The sequence below is a fragment of the Populus nigra genome, chromosome 4 (assembly GCF_951802175.1).
Source record: "Populus nigra chromosome 4, ddPopNigr1.1, whole genome shotgun sequence".
In the NCBI taxonomy this organism is placed as follows: domain Eukaryota; kingdom Viridiplantae; phylum Streptophyta; class Magnoliopsida; order Malpighiales; family Salicaceae; genus Populus; species Populus nigra.
In genome coordinates, this window is record NC_084855.1 from 8,396,393 (window position 1) to 8,411,939 (window position 15,547).

Sequence of the window (15,547 nt, forward strand, 5' to 3'; positions counted from 1 at the left end):
GGCCCAGCCAACTAAAACTCCAATTTGGGGGACCAGTTATCCTATTAGAATACAAAGGCCCGTTTATAAACTAGATTGGGCTTCCAGATCCATTTCAACCGAACAGGTATTTAACAACCCCGTCGTCTTCAACCGAGAAGACAGAACCCGCTGGCTTTTTAACTAAAGACGGGAGCGTTCAAGATTCTGCTGTCTCTGCCTCTTCAAGATTTTGCTTGCTATCTCAAACTGCAATTTCTCATTAGGGTTTATAAGTAGAAGAAAGGACTCTCGATTTCAGGTATTTTTATATTTAATTGAAGATATCCTCTCTTTTTTTCCCCTTCTTGTTGTGTTTGAGATTAATTTTTCATGTTTGGATTTCATGCCACATATCTATAAGCGTTATTTCTTTATGAAATTTGTGATCCTGCATGGTTAATGGATTTTTTTGGGGTTTTAAGAATCTGGGATTAAATTGTCAACTAATAACTATAACCAGTTGGATGTTTATTCTCTTAGGTTAAATGGAGGATGCAGAAAAAAGAAGTGAAAGGTTGAAAGCAATGCGCGCGGTAGCTTCTGCACAGGCTGAAACTTGTAATGATAATGTTGAAACTTCTGCTGTGCCAGGTTTGCTTGCTAATCCGCTTCTTGAGAACCCTGCAACTCAGCCGGCACTGGAGGAGTTGAGTGCTGCTCCAAGGTTTGATTTTTATACAGATCCTTCAGCAGCATTTTCTTCCGACCGAAAGAGGACTGCTACTGCTAACCAGGTTGCACGAGGTTTTAGACCTCCAAATAATATTTCTTCTATGCCACAGTTTTCTTCTCCCCATCCAGGTAGGATACTGCTTGAACAGCTTATTTCTTTCTAAAGTTTCTATGGAATCAATTCATGTTTGATTTTTGTTGTTTGGAATGTTAGCAAATAAAGGATCATGGTAATGTAACATGTTGTGATTTTTTCTGGAGTACAGAATGATGAAAAAATTAATACTCAAGTAAGATAACTTGTTCAATGTAAAGGGTGTTATTTTTCCTGTACGCATATTGCAATTTTCTTGGTGCTTTCCACTTTCTGTATATATTATAGATGTCATATGGAGCTTTAGAGATATTAAATAGAGATCAACTAACTCTTGGCCGCCTTCAGCTCATGGGGCATTCAGTCGAATGTCGCCAAGCATGGCTAAGTGGCTTTGGGGAGCAGGGGTGGGAGTGTTATTTTGCAGTGTGTAATATTTTAGTAGATCATTATTGCTAGCTTGTGGTTGAGTTGAGAACTTGGCTGCCCGAAATCATTCTGAAATGTTGTACATGGATGGAATTTTTTGGGTGCTTGCCCTAAGCTCATGTAGTGAAATGTTTTGTTGTGCATGGATGATAGTTTTTTTCCTTTATTTTTGGCTGATGGTGATTAAAAATAAAACAACATGGTTTATACCCTGTTGCTCTATGGGGTGGTAGACAATCTTTAGAACTTTGTGATAATCTCTTTTTTTCTTGGAAGGTCAAAGGAACCCTGAAGTGACCCCCTCTTCTGCTTATCAAATGCAAAACAATTATTCACCTGCGAATCAAATGCAAAGCAATTATTCGCCCAATCAGAGAATGTATCCAGGGCAAGGACCATATCACAATGCTGCTTTCTATAGAACCCCAAGCAATTTTGCTAGACCTTTTACCATGAATCAAGGAACTCCTGAAATGTGGAATGGACCAGGTGGCCCAGCAAGCTATCATAGCTCTACTCCTTACAGAGGAATTTCCAGACCATATCCCATTCATCAAGGGAATCCTGGCTTTGGAGCAGTATGGAGCAGTCCATCCCCTGTTTCAGGTTATGGAGGGAGTCCAGCTAGTTCAGGAAGAGGCCAGGGATACTGGGATAGCAGTTCAGGTCTTGGTCAGAGTGGTGGAAGAGGGCGAGGCTTTCGTTCTCGTGGCTTTGCACTGAATGAAACACAGGAGCCAGAATGTTTTCATGATAACTCTATGGTTGAAGACCCATGGCAGCATCTAAAACCTGTTTTGTGGAGAGGACTAGATGATCCGGGGAAAAATTTGAATGGACCTGTCTCTTCAAATTCCTGGCTTCCAAAATCAATTAGCGTGAAGAAACCAAGAATTTCAGAGTCTTCTAACAAGTCCACTTCTGGACAAACCCTTGCAGAATATCTTTCTGCCGCATTCACTGAAGCGACCAATGATGCACCCAATGTATGACTGCTGCTCATGGAATGTCTCTTCGCCTATGGTAGTAAACTGGGTTCCAATCATGGATCATTGCGCTTATTCCAAAAGAAGAAGAGGAATCATTGCCTACCCAAGCAGGCATCTAAGGCATAATAGCCAAAGGATGGCCTTTTTCCGTTCTCTACTTGGCTATCTTTAGATGCTGAAGGCACCACTCCAGAAAGTTTCCTGCAACACTAAAACAGGGGTGATATTTCAAGTACATTTTTGTAGATGACTGTTTATGGTCCACGTACCAATATTTGTTTTGAGCCAAGTAACTGTCATTTTAATTTTATAATAATCATGTATATGCAGTTTGAAATCTTCAATGAACATAAATGGAACATTGAAAAAAGGTCCCAATCCTATTTTTGGAGCCATTATCTTACGTTAGTGGATCTGCAATTAAGAGACATGAATCATGTTTCTCTGATGGAACTGCGTCTCCAAGAGTAACAGTGATTCACATGGTCTTGTGCCCTAAAAATAGAAACCGTGTAGTGTGGTTGAGATAGAAGGACCATTTGTCCACCTATTATAGAGCTTAGCTTCCGATCTTCGAGGCTGACCTTTTCAGTTGCCAGAAAATTGTTGGTCCCTGCTTCATCAATGCATCAGTTCAATATTACCTTATATTTTATTTTAGATTCATTTAGGTCAAGAACACTAGCATACGTAATCCAACGGCCACCATGACCCAGAAAAAAGCTACAGATCGTCAAAATTTGCTCTTTCAAAGTTACGATTAGAATTTAGAGCATGAGGAACCACCATTCCTTTGTACCGCATGAACTATGCAATTCATCCTTTTGAGTATTTATTCCAATAATCTCCAAACAACCACTCTATCTTGGAAAAACAGAAGGTGGGGACCATTCATGAAGGGCTTGATCTGCGACGGTAGCTGTTATTGCACATTTTTTGTAGATTATTGCGTAAGTATTTTCAGTTTTTATTTTAAAAAATAACTAATTAACTATTATTTTAAATTTTAAAACCAAACAGATCTGGAATTCAATTCAAAACAATTAATTTTGGTTTGGTTGAGCTCAGTTTATTTTGTTAAAGAACATAGAACCAATTTTTTTTTAATTAGGTTTTTTTATGAGGTTTTAAAGTTGATGTAAAACAAAACTATTCCAATTGCCTAATTTTTTGTCTTTCTTGTCTTTTAATTAGGGTTTTCTTTGTGGGTTATTAAAAGCTTTTTAATTGATGTAAAATGTCTTTCAATTGCCTAATTTTTCATGTTTTTTTTTGTTATTTTTTTTAGAGGTGTTATTCACAATAATATAATAATACAATATCAATTCACCACCCATGAACAAGACAACATATGATAGGTCAAGCCAATCAAGCAGACACTTTGCAAAGAATTGGTCTGCAGTAATATACCGGTACACAAGGTCTCCCAAACAAGCTATTCTATTCTGAAAATAAATTAAATAATTGTAACAACTCAATTTTGATTTTTATAATTTTAATTTTAATTTTTAATTTTAGATTCTTTTATATAATTGAATTTTTAACATTTTACTAGTTAAGAATTGAGTTTTATAATTTTTTCAGATATGATGATTTTAATTTAATGATCCAAGTTACATGTTTAAAAAGTTAATGCGGGTTAACATCATTTTTGTTTTTAACTTTTTTCATTTGACATTGATTTTTTTTTTTTAAAATAGTTTTTATGATTTTTTTATTTAATTTTCTATTGGGTTATTTTGATCTCTTGATATAAGTTGTGGGTTTGGTAAATTAACTTTGGTTGGCTCGACCTTTAATATTTGGGTTATAAGTTTGTCATGCTAACTCGGATTGACTCGGATGAATTTTTTTTACCTTTTTTAATTTAATTTCATCCTTTTATATTTAATGAGCCACATCATTTTTTGTTGTTTTAGAAAATTATTTTTTTCAAGGTTATTGTGATTATTTTTTTATTATTATTATTTATTTTTTATCATCTAATTAAAATAAAATCAATTTATTTAATCCAATCATACCTATAACCAGAGTTGTAAATTGTTATTTCTTATTTAAACGTGCTTGCGCCACTTGAATATGAATTTTTACATAAAAAGAAAATCCAACCTTGTTACGTAGCATAGCATGAATCACTACTAGTTCTATTTAAAATGTTAAAAAAAAAAATTCATTGAACAGTTATAGTTTTTGTTGAGCCATTAAAGGGTTTTTTTTCCCTAATGCAGATCCATTAAAATTGAGATTTAGCTTCAATTGTCAGAAACAGTAAAAACTTAATTTCAATAGTCATATCAATGAGTTTTCATTATTAAATACTTAATACACACACATATTTGCAAGTGGAGTGATGAACAACCAGATCATGGCCAGTCTCTATATAGCCCATAAACATACAAGAAAAACTTGGGGAAGGGTCTGTGCACAACCACCTTATATTCCTAGAGCTCTAAATCACACCATTGAACACCACTTTATGCTGGAGTCTTTACAACTATCTAAAAGAAAAGGTATGCGAATCATCCCCTCATATGAAAATGAAGAATTAGAATCAGAAACAATACTATTTGTTTCATAAATATAAGGGTCATGACATCAAAGATTTTTTTACCTTAAAAAAGGAGATAAGAAGGCTTATAAAAACAAGAGGTTGTCTCGAGCGGATTGTGAATAAAGGTTTCCATCGTGACCAAAGGAGAGGAGACAGGTACAAACCATGAGGCATTGTCTGAAATTAATATGATATTAGGTGGGATATCCACTAGGAGAGACTCTTGTAAGAAAAAATCATATGAAAAGTAGGTTCTGGTTACCTCTCATACTCCAAACTTGTGGGATGAACCAGTTGTGTTTACTTCAGAAGATAATGGAGAATTAGGGTAACTTTCCTCTTTGAGGATCGATGCCTTTGTAATCAGCACAATCCTCTTCAATCGTCAAGTACATAGGTTTCTGGTGGATAATGGCAATGCAATAAACATTCTCTTCAAATATGTTATAAAACCACATGGGAATAGTCAACTCTAGATTGATCCTGATTAAAATGAAATTGATTAGGATAAAAGAAAGGAGTGTACTGATTGAGAGTGCACTAGAAATACCGATAACTATACGTATTTATTCCATGTGCAAGATTCTAAAGCAAACCTTCATAGTCATCAAGATGCATCTGGCCTGCAATTTTATAATTGGCAGACCCCTTATAAATGGGATCCATGCCTACATTAGCACTATATATTTAAGCACGGAATTCTCCATTGAAAAAGGGGTAGCTGCTATTTAGAGAAACCAAATGGCATCAAGAAGATGCACCTCCATTTGTCTTCAAGGAAAAAAGATTATGTCAGTACAGGATTAGGGGAGTCATGTGAAATAAAGAAAGGAAAGATGTACAGAAATGGCAGAAAGTTGTAGAAGTTCAACTTTTAGGCAAATAAATTAGTACAATCACCAGTATAGAGTTTATATCACCTTGTACAGTAAAGAGCCCTCACACATTTCCTGAAGATCTATGGCGATAACTCCACCTTCGTACCTTCTAACACTATAGGCATAAACCATGAGTAAGCTGCACCCATGTTGAATAGAAGTAATTTCTTTTAACCCATACGACCAAAAACAAAAGGGACTTCAAGAAGAGAGGTAGAAGTTAATATATAAGAAAATAAATTAACTTTTAGAGGTAGACGATTGACTTTGAGTTTCTAATTTCCCCAAGCTTGAACTCAGGTTATCACCAAACTCTCATACACCTTGAAGATGAAGAAAAAAAATCCTTTGTTACAGATATGAGGATGCTTTACTACAAGGCCATGCCATTCGAGCTTAAAAACCTGGGAGCTACTTACCAAAAGACGACGGACCGAGTATTTAAAGACCAGTTAGAACGGAATATAAAGTCATATATGAATGATATACTTAGTAAAATGCATAAGTTTTGAAAAGCATCTCCAAAACCTCTTAACAGTTCTTTGCTAGTATCAAAAGAAGTAAAAACCCGTTAAGTGTGATTTCGCCATCGTGGATAAAAGATAATCAGTAAACAGGGAATACAGCCAAACCCCAAAAACGTTTAAGCCATTTTATATACATGAGACCTAGACAATCAGTAAGTGCAAGTAACACGGAAAGACTTGCTAGAAGGGCAACAGCCCCGATAGATTCATCTCTTGTCTAGGATAATGTTGTCTACTGTTCTCTTTGCAAAACATTCACAGAAAGCATTTTCCTGAGTATTAATAATCTCACGTGGAAATTCTTCTACGCCAGAGGAGTTTTGTTTAGGAGAGCATGTCGAAGTATGCGTAGGCAACAAACATATGCACGTTAAGTCTTCTATTCAATATTAATTGAATCTAGTAACAAAATTAAGCAGCTGGTGCACATTCAGCTTGCTTGACAGACAAAATCCTAGATGACTTGGATGAAAATCTAAATTTTCCACCTGGCTAAGAGTTTATGTTTTCAGTATTTAATGCCACAGCTTGGTGCAAAACCCGTGCCAAGGAACTGGTTTTTTATCGCAGCATATCTTGTCCATGAAGGTGTCAATGAGCTGCTCAGCTAAGCTTCGTGGGTCATCGATCAAAGCATCCACAAAAACGTTGACCACCCTTCTATCCTGCAGTGTTGCTTTCAGGCTAAACCAAGTAAGGAACTTTACTCTGAAATCTTCAGCTATGTGCCCTCTGAGCTCTAACCATTTGACAACTCTCACAGAATATTCATAAGCACTCTCGTCTACTCGCTTTTTGCAATCTAAGCCTGACACTTCCTGCATCCCATTGGAATTACAAGGAGTGGGGGGAGAAAATGATCCAAGGTTCATCCCTTCATTCTTGTTCTCGTTTATGTCCTTCCCTGCTTGTAGCCTAGGGGAAGATTCTTCAAATTGGATCTGACAAGCTGAAAACAAATTTTAACAGCATAAGTAAATGGCAGACCTCTCATTTGGAAATACCATCATTTCAAAAGTAAAGATTGGACCTGTGACATCATTTTAGTGGCCACAGCATAATGTCCATACCTGTTCTCTTTAGAGTGATTGGAACTTGAATTGTGAGAATGAACTTACATGTTAGCTCTTTCTGTTCCAAATAACCATGATAATTGTCCGCAAACATTGAATCAAAGGCTTCCACAGCAGAAGCACACAGTTTCGGAACCTCAGCACATGCTGGCTCTTTCTTTTCCACATAACCATGATAACTGCCACCGCACATTGAATCAAAAGCTTCCACTGTAGAAGCACACAATTTCTGAACCTCAGCACCACAAGAGAGCCTGTTAACAATTCCCCGTGCCATCTTAGAACACACCAGATCCAGAGGTCCCAATTCATTTTTCAGCAATTGCAAGGCAGTTTCCATGCTCTTCTGCATTTCCTTGTATTGCTCGGTTCCTGTGAGCATCCTGTAACCCAAAAGGACTCGTTGACACAATACATCAACTCTTCTTGCCTCTTTGGCAACCAACAATTGCTTTCTCCAGTTCCTGTAAACGCCAAATATGCAATTGGGCGTCATCAGTAAATCTACCAGCTGAGCAACCTTATTGGATCTTGGACCAGTTCGAGATTTGGCTTGTTGTTTGGACATATGAAGAATTGACAATCTTTTTAATGCTAAACAATAATTAAACATCACGTGTGTCTAGGGGCAAAAAAGAATGGAAGATTAAAAACACCTCTTACCTCATCAGCTCATTAACTTGTCTGCAAGAAGCACAGTAGAAACTTCCTTCTAGCTTTGAATGACAACCAATCTTCATAATTCCAGTCCTTTCATCCTTCAAAGCACAGATTAGATGGCAAGTAAGTCCGCATGATCTCTTACCAAGAGAATCAGAACCACAGGTTAACCATAGACTGGGATCCTTGTTATCGTCATAGTAATGACAGATACAGCAAGAACATCTCTTGCAAAAAGCATCACCAGGAGATAAAGTAGCTCCGCAAGCAGCATTTTCACATATTTGCATTTTGATGTATTCTTCACTGTTATTCTTTGCAGAAACAAAATTCAGGTCAATTGATAAGTGAGCTTGAGATTCTTTCTTCCTTGGCCTTTTAAATCCAGCTTGAGGATTGGCAGGAGAAACAGCCATAATATTGCCTATACTGCTCCTCTTGGACGTCTTGGAAACCAACTTTAGGAGGTGCTTTATCATTTGAAACTTGGTATATCCTGAGTATTTCCTTTCTTTACCCATCTCTGCACAAATAATCTCAAGAAGCTCCCTACGGGTGAATGAACTAAGAACCTCAGGGGCATCTTTTGACCATTGGGCAATCTCACGAACAAGTTCTCTTCTCTCTCCCAAACTTAGCTGACTGCATTTTGAAGGGTCAAGCACAAAGCCTGCGACACAATAACCAAATAAACAATGCATAGAAGACAGGCTACCACCACCCCAAAGCATATATATGCAGATAAGGTCTATCATCCCTAGTGTTCTGCTGATTAGCGAAGGAAAGAAGGGGCAGTAATAGCAATGATCCTTCACTATGAAATGCGACCAAGTAGCACAAAAGGACTAAAAACAACAAAAGCAAATGCAGAATTCCAGAGCCCATGTTCAAGCAAGCAAGCCATTATCATGTGCTGGGAAGCAGGGACGTGATCTTAACAAGGGCAAGCATCATTTTAAAAAAAAAAAATTTAATAATTTCTGTTAGCTCAACACTCTCTCTAATTAAGGCAGCTCAACTTCTAAATCATGTACCAGTATTAATTCTACACACTAAACTTTACTAAACGAGCTCTTGAAAATTAACACGCATAATTTTATATAGTAAAAAGAGGTTAACACTGGCAATGAAATTTCTTACTGTCTAATACAGAATAAGACTGTTTGTTTAAGTCTGCAATTCCAGTCAACAAAATGTATTAACTAGCACACATAGAAGGGCTCATAAGCTCATTCCTATAGAAACGTGATTAAAATTTGATCAATCACCGCTTAGAACAACCAGAAACCACATAAAAGTTCGTGCAAATATCTGGTGTCTTAAGTCTTAACAGCTTATCTGTAGATGATGACAATATTACAGCAAAACTTACATGCATTATATATATATATTGTACAGAGTCTAAAATAGTCAAGGGAAAATCCAGGAAATTTCAACGATTACCCAGTATACATTGTAAAGATTCATCATGAGAGACAAAAAAGAAAGAAAAAGGTACCGTGACAAAAGGAAAGAATGTGAGAAGCAAAACCCAGATGCCAAGCAGTATAAAATGACAGGCATTGTCGAAGAGAACCCAAAAGGGAAGATAAAGCAACCACCTTTGATTTTTTTAGTACGCATCCACCAGAAAGGTAAAAATAACAAGAAACAAAAATGTGAGAAATGACCTGACAAACCTCCTGGTGTCATCATGTTCAGTGGCTTCTCCTCCGCTGGTTTTCTCATAAAATAGATGAAAAAGAAGATAAATGCAGTGGTTACCTTGTACAGTTAGCGAGAGTGAGAGTGAGAGCGAGAGCGAGAGTGAGACAGGGAGAGAGGAATTGCCCAAAAACAATTTACTCGTTACTACTGCTACGTTTCTTTTCTCTCTCCTTGTAGCTCGGGTACATCTCTCCTCGTCGTTGTGATATAAACGAGGAGGGACTCGGGTAGGGTAGGGAGGGAGGAGAGACGTGACTGATGTGGGGACACAGGCTTTGTTACGAGACTATTCTATTATGTGCTCAGCTTCATTTTGGCTTTAGGCTGCCGCGGCTCTTTCCATCAACACCGTACCTTTTTTTTATTATTTTTTTTATGATGGGATATGTTAGGAACCTATGACGCATAGGCGTGCATTATTTGAATTAGATGTAATTAATTATTTTTAATGTGCAGTGGTTTTGTTTTAAAATATATTTTATTTAAAAATATATTAAAATAATATTTTTTATTTTTAAAATTTATTTTTTATATTAAAATATCTAAAAATATTAAAAAAAAATATTTTTTAACAATAATTTTTTAACAATATATATTTTAAAATACAAAAACAAACAGATATATCATCTCAAATTTTCAAATTCTAAATTAATTTATAATGGAAGTGAAAATATCAACTTCATATGTATTTGTGTTTTGGTATTATAAAATTTATTAATACAAAAATAAAAAAAATTATATTTACATTTAATATAATAAATTTAAAAATATATGAATTAATAAATTATAAAACAATTATTAGCTATAACTAAACACTAGAACAAAAGGTTAATTTTCTTAATAAAAAAATGCATATATAAATATTTTATACGTGCAAGCTATAAAAAATCTTACTACTTAATAGTGATATATATGTAATAAACCATGGAGTAAAGTGAAGAGTGAATGCAACACGACCATTTTCAAAGATAAGTTTATTTAATTTTTGGCAATTAGAATAAATATTTAAAAGAGTTCAAAGGATTTAAATTCAAAAGAACATGTGTATTTCTTCAATCAAAATCCTGGTTTTTTTTATCAATGCATCTTTTTTCATGTTTTCAGTAAACATGTATTTTTTATTAACAGCATGATTTTTCAAATAAAAACTTAAAGCAAATAAAATAAATATTCACAAAATTTATAATAATTTAAATTAATGAGAAAAAATATGTTTCCTTAGTCAAAGTCTAATTTTCCTTCTTCATCTAATACTTTTTTTTATTTTTGACAAAAACATATTAGTAGCATTTTTAAATTATTACTTATCATGATCTAAAATGCTAATTTCAAAAAACAAAAAGATATTTTGATATTTTTTATGCTCCTGTGTGGAAAATAAAAAAGAATTAATTCATAAAAACTATATAAAAACTTCACAATGGCAATATATATATATATGTGTGTGTGTGTGTGTGTGTGTGTGTGTGTGTGTGTGTGTGTGATATTTTAAAAAAAGATTTATATATAATTATTCCTGAAATAATTGCAAATATTATCATAAAAAGCTCTAATATTATTAAAGATAATGGCATAATCAGATGATATTTTTAAATATAATTGTAATTATTTATTTAAAGATAATTTTATTTTAAAATATATAAAAGATCTTAAGGTTCAGGTGAATGAAGCTCGTGCATGCCTAGGCTTCAAAAGAAAGTTCAAACGAGCCTGGCCATTAAAAAAAAAAGCCAAGCTTTCGCATCCTGGAAGGTTAGGTCATGGAGCCTGATGTTTAAAAAAAAAAAAAACCAATTGAGCATATGACATGTTATTTATTATTATTATTTTAAAAAAATAAATGGACAACACATTAATATTAAAATTAATTTTTTTTTATGGTTGAAATATGGATGATCAAAATCTTTCTTTACATTCTCCCCATTTCAATGATTTTCTATCTTCTCTCTCCATGTTAAGAGAGTGAAAAATGAGGAAAATGTAGTTTTGTGACTAAATAAAAAATGTATATCTAAAATTTCAAAGGGATAAGATCTAAAAATAAAAAAATTTAAAAACAAAATCGAACTTTTGTGGAAACTTAAAGGACCAAATTAAATTTCTTTAACATTTAGGTATTGGAACATGGAGGAAATGAGGTTTTATGAGGAAATGAATTTTTAGAATGAAATGCGAACGTCTAAAACTACAGGAGCAAATATGTAACTATCGATTTTTTCAAAGATCAAATTGAATTGTTGTGAAAACTCCAGGGACCAGACTAAACTACCATTTTAGGGACTCAACATAAAAATATGAAGTTTTAAGACAAAAATTCAAACACGTAAGATTATAAGGACCAAAATAAAAAAAGGGACTAAATTAAGCTTTTTCAAAAACTTTAAAGCCAAATTGAACTTTTATTAATTGAGTTGCAAGGAACAATGCAATTCATAATTGATTGTATCTTGGAGTGTACTGCTGAAGCTACATTAAAAGACCAAGATCTTTTAGTTTATAGTACTAGTTATAGTGCCCCGTGTTCTCATAGTTTATTTTTATTTAATTATGTAAGAATTAAAATATATATTTGTAAGAGAGGCAATAATTAAAATATTGGAGGAAAGATACATTTTTTTAGTCAAAATTATCATTTTTCATTTATGTAATTTATTTTTATTTTTACAATAAAATGTCTTTTTTATTAGTAGCATGATTTATTAACTATAAACTAATGGTAATTTATGAAAAAAATATTAATAAAAATTATAATAGGTTGAATCAAAGAGAAAAGGTATATACGTTGAATCAAAATTATATTTCCTTTTTCATGTATTTCTTTTTTATCCTGAAAAAATATGTTTTTTTATCAGAAGCACTGTTTTTTAATTACAAAGCTTATTATAACAGTAAAAAAAAGTTTCAATTAAAAACAGATGAATCAATATTTTTGCTGCATCTATATAAATAAAATTTAAGATTTTTTATTTTTGCATAATTTATAATTATCCATAAAATAATTATTAATATTACCATAAAAGTTGTAATGTGTCTTGAAATATATGATATAGTTAGTCAATTCTTTAAAAATTATGTTAATAAATTATTTAAAAATAAATTTACTATAAAATTAAAAAAGAAAAAAAAAAGTTGAGAACTATTTAACAAAAATGTTAGGCGTACCTAGGATCCATCATAGTTTTCAAGTTAAAATAATAGTTTTAGCTATATTATCTCGTTTTTCAAATTCCAGTCAGTCATCAGGGATGATTGAAAAGTTAGGATCAGAGTTTTGGGATCCTGAAAAACAAATTTTTAACATGTTTTAAACTAAAATTACCCTTAAAACATCCTATATATATTTTTTTAAAGACATTTCCAACTCATGAACACTCTTTAATCAATTTAAAAAAAAACATAAATCAAACTAATCAAAATAAAATTCAAGGACCCAGTCTATATTTTCAACATGTTAGAAGATCAAAATCACCTCTATTGAACCCCCCCTCTAAAACGAAGTCATTGATATAAAAATTGGCCTTTTACAACCAAAATATAATTGACCTAACACTTTATATCTTTTTTTATTCAAAGACTATATCACTCATCTTATAACATCCAGGTATTAAAACATCACAAAAATATATTGGAGAATTTTACTTAAAAAAGCATAGTTAATGGGTACATTTGAGAACAAATTAAAAGCGAGGCCTATCCATTTTTTGGGTTAATTAATCTCTAACGTAAGCTATTTAACATGAAACATTAAAATGATTTAAATAAAATAATAGCTGAGTGAGAAATTAACCTTAAAGAATCATTAGTTGAGATATTTTTGTGAAACCTAAAACTCTTTACAAAACTCTACCTCATATAGGAAAGAAACAAAACTTTTTAGTGTTCATGAAGTGAAAAAGTTAAAATTAAACCCAAGCACCCAAACTTTTAAAGTGCAGAGGTCCTAAGTAAAGTGGATTTCAGACTTAAATCCATATACGAGTGGACAAGGCTTAGGTCTAGGTATGTATTTATTGTGAAATAATATTTTAGGTTACAAAAAATTATTTTATGCTAACTAAAATCTGGACTTGTGACTAATCAATGAAGAATTATTTATTTCAACCTATTGGTTTGTCCAGTCCATGAAAAGAAAAATCTGATCATTTTTCTAGAAATCTTTTAATAGTACATTAACAAAAAAAAATAGATCAAGATTCCCATTATTGAAATCCAGAAAGTTTATATTTAATTCTAGTTTATTGTGAGTAATCAAAATTGTTAATGGGGAACATCAGCTTTTGATTCCTAAAATTCTTTATAAAAAGGGGTTAATTTTGTATTATTTTTTTATAGAATTTATCATTTTTTTCATCTTATTTTCCACCATTGGTTTTTTAGTTTTAAACCAATGTTTCCTGTCAAAATTTCCTTATAATCTAAACCTTAGGTTCAATCATTGTAAATGAATAATTCAGTATTATATCTTGATTTATTGGATCTTGTTTAATAGTGCACCCAAACAAAATAGTGTTGTTTAAATCATAGGAAGCTTGCTGAAAAAATATCTTTCTACAAAGTGAGGAGTAATAAAACTTTGTTAGTTTTTTTAAAAAATATGTTTGCTTTATTTATATATTTATATAATTGTTATAAATTTTTATCAAATTTTGGTTTGTTGAAATTGTTGGCTTTTTATATATATAGCTTTTAATATCTTGATTGGTTAAATATATTATATTTGTTTTAAAAAAAAATCATGTTTGATATTTTAATGCTTGTTAAGGAGGAAAAGTATTTATATAATATTGGCCATTGTTTTTCAATTATTTTAATTTTATCTTAAAAATTGATTGTTATAACCAATGTTACTTCGACAAGTACCATTATAGTAAGGTTGATTCATTCTACCATCATATTTTATGGTAAATGATGAGAAATCTAAAAATTCAATGAATTGAACTTTAAGATATGACAACATAAAATATTATTTTATGTGACCATCTAGAAATTCTTGTCGAAAAAACATCAAAGTTGTCAAATAATGAATTCAATTACATTCAAGTTTTTGTTTTTGGATTTGACACCTCATTTTTAATTCTTATTTGTTTTATTTTAATTAATTTATAAAATTGGTCTTCTTTAAATTTTTTAGCCTGTCAGATTTGATTCTTATTCTTTTTATTATTGTTTTTTAGATAGTTTTTTAATTTGATTTTTTTTCAATTTTACTCTCTTTTATTTTTTTCTTCTACATCAGCTCATTGTTTTTATTTTTATTTTCCTTTTGCTTTGATAAATTTTTTAAATTAAGATTTTTTTAAAAAAATTATCGTTTAACATTAAATTGCTTGAGAATTGATCTTTTTAATTGAATTCGAGCATGTGATTTCACGGATTGTGAATTTGAAAAATTAACTTGGGTTTAGAATAATTGCTCTAGCAATTAATATGGATGAAAACGTTAAATTTATTGTTTTGTCCTTTAAAGAAACTCACACTCACCCTTATTCAACTACCATGGGTTAGCATTTTTAAATTGATTAAGGTTATTATAATCTTTTTACAATTTTTTTTGCATAGTTAAATGATTTTTAGCTATAATCATTTCACATTTAAATTTTGTAATTAATATAAATAATAATTTAAAAAAAGTTAATGACCCGCGTGTTTCACGTGCCATCGGGTATCAATTTTAGATATATAAAATCAGCTGATTAGATTTGTGTGGCCAATTTTAGGCCCTTAATATAGTTTAATTTGTTTATGTTTAAGATGGGTACATCACCACCAAGCTCAAGGAAGAAATGGTTGTCAATTTATCAGAAAAGCAACGCCATTGGCCAAAAGGAAAAGCAAGCAAAAGAGGATTTGCCAGGTCAGATTAGAGTGATTCCCCGATAGCCAAATCAAACACCGAGTGCTCTGGACTTTTCTATACTCTGCTCCACAAAAGATTCCCATTAACAA

The 15,547-nt window shown here is 32.2% G+C and overlaps 2 protein-coding genes across 4 annotated transcripts; one reads left to right on the forward strand and one right to left on the reverse strand.

Annotated features, from left to right (window-relative positions):
* The first annotated feature begins 122 nt into the window (after nucleotides 1-122).
* Nucleotides 123-2,600, forward strand: LOC133690945 (protein SICKLE-like). Its single transcript, XM_062111227.1, has 3 exons — nucleotides 123-280; nucleotides 502-822; nucleotides 1,493-2,600. The coding sequence occupies exons 2-3, from the start codon at nucleotides 507-509 to the stop codon at nucleotides 2,206-2,208; spliced, it is 1,032 nt and encodes a 343-aa protein (XP_061967211.1). The 5' UTR covers nucleotides 123-280; nucleotides 502-506; the 3' UTR covers nucleotides 2,209-2,600.
* Nucleotides 2,601-6,525: 3,925 nt separating this feature from the next.
* LOC133691488 (VIN3-like protein 2) lies at nucleotides 6,526-9,766 on the reverse strand. Of its 3 annotated transcripts, none has more exons than XM_062112015.1 (4): nucleotides 9,574-9,766; nucleotides 7,898-8,564; nucleotides 7,280-7,698; nucleotides 6,526-7,110 (listed from the first exon to the last, which is right to left on the reverse strand). In XM_062112015.1, the coding sequence occupies exons 1-4, from the start codon at nucleotides 9,620-9,622 to the stop codon at nucleotides 6,677-6,679; spliced, it is 1,569 nt and encodes a 522-aa protein (XP_061967999.1). In that variant the 5' UTR covers nucleotides 9,623-9,766; the 3' UTR covers nucleotides 6,526-6,676. The 3 variants fall into 3 exon arrangements, with proteins under 3 accessions (XP_061967999.1, XP_061967998.1, XP_061967997.1); XM_062112014.1 differs by having other exon boundaries at nucleotides 9,565-9,766; XM_062112013.1 differs by lacking the exon at nucleotides 9,574-9,766 and having other exon boundaries at nucleotides 7,898-9,386.
* Nucleotides 9,767-15,547: the final 5,781 nt, after the last annotated feature.

What these genes read in the sequence shown, in the direction of transcription:
- LOC133691488 (XM_062112013.1), bottom strand. Translation starts at nt 8,649, where the DNA reads ATGATAGACCTTATCTGCATATATATGCTTTGGGGTGGTGGTAGCCTG. An exon ending in CAAGTTAATGAGCTGATGAG is followed by an intron (nt 7,699 to 7,897) that starts GTAAGAGGTGTT and finishes TGGCGTTTACAG; the next exon opens with GAACTGGAGAAAGCAATTGT. An exon ending in GGAACAGAAAGAGCTAACAT is followed by an intron (nt 7,111 to 7,279) that starts GTAAGTTCATTC and finishes ATTTGTTTTCAG; the next exon opens with CTTGTCAGATCCAATTTGAA.
- LOC133690945 (XM_062111227.1), top strand. Translation starts at nt 507, where the DNA reads ATGGAGGATGCAGAAAAAAGAAGTGAAAGGTTGAAAGCAATGCGCGCG. An exon ending in GTTTTCTTCTCCCCATCCAG is followed by an intron (nt 823 to 1,492) that starts GTAGGATACTGC and finishes TTTTCTTGGAAG; the next exon opens with GTCAAAGGAACCCTGAAGTG.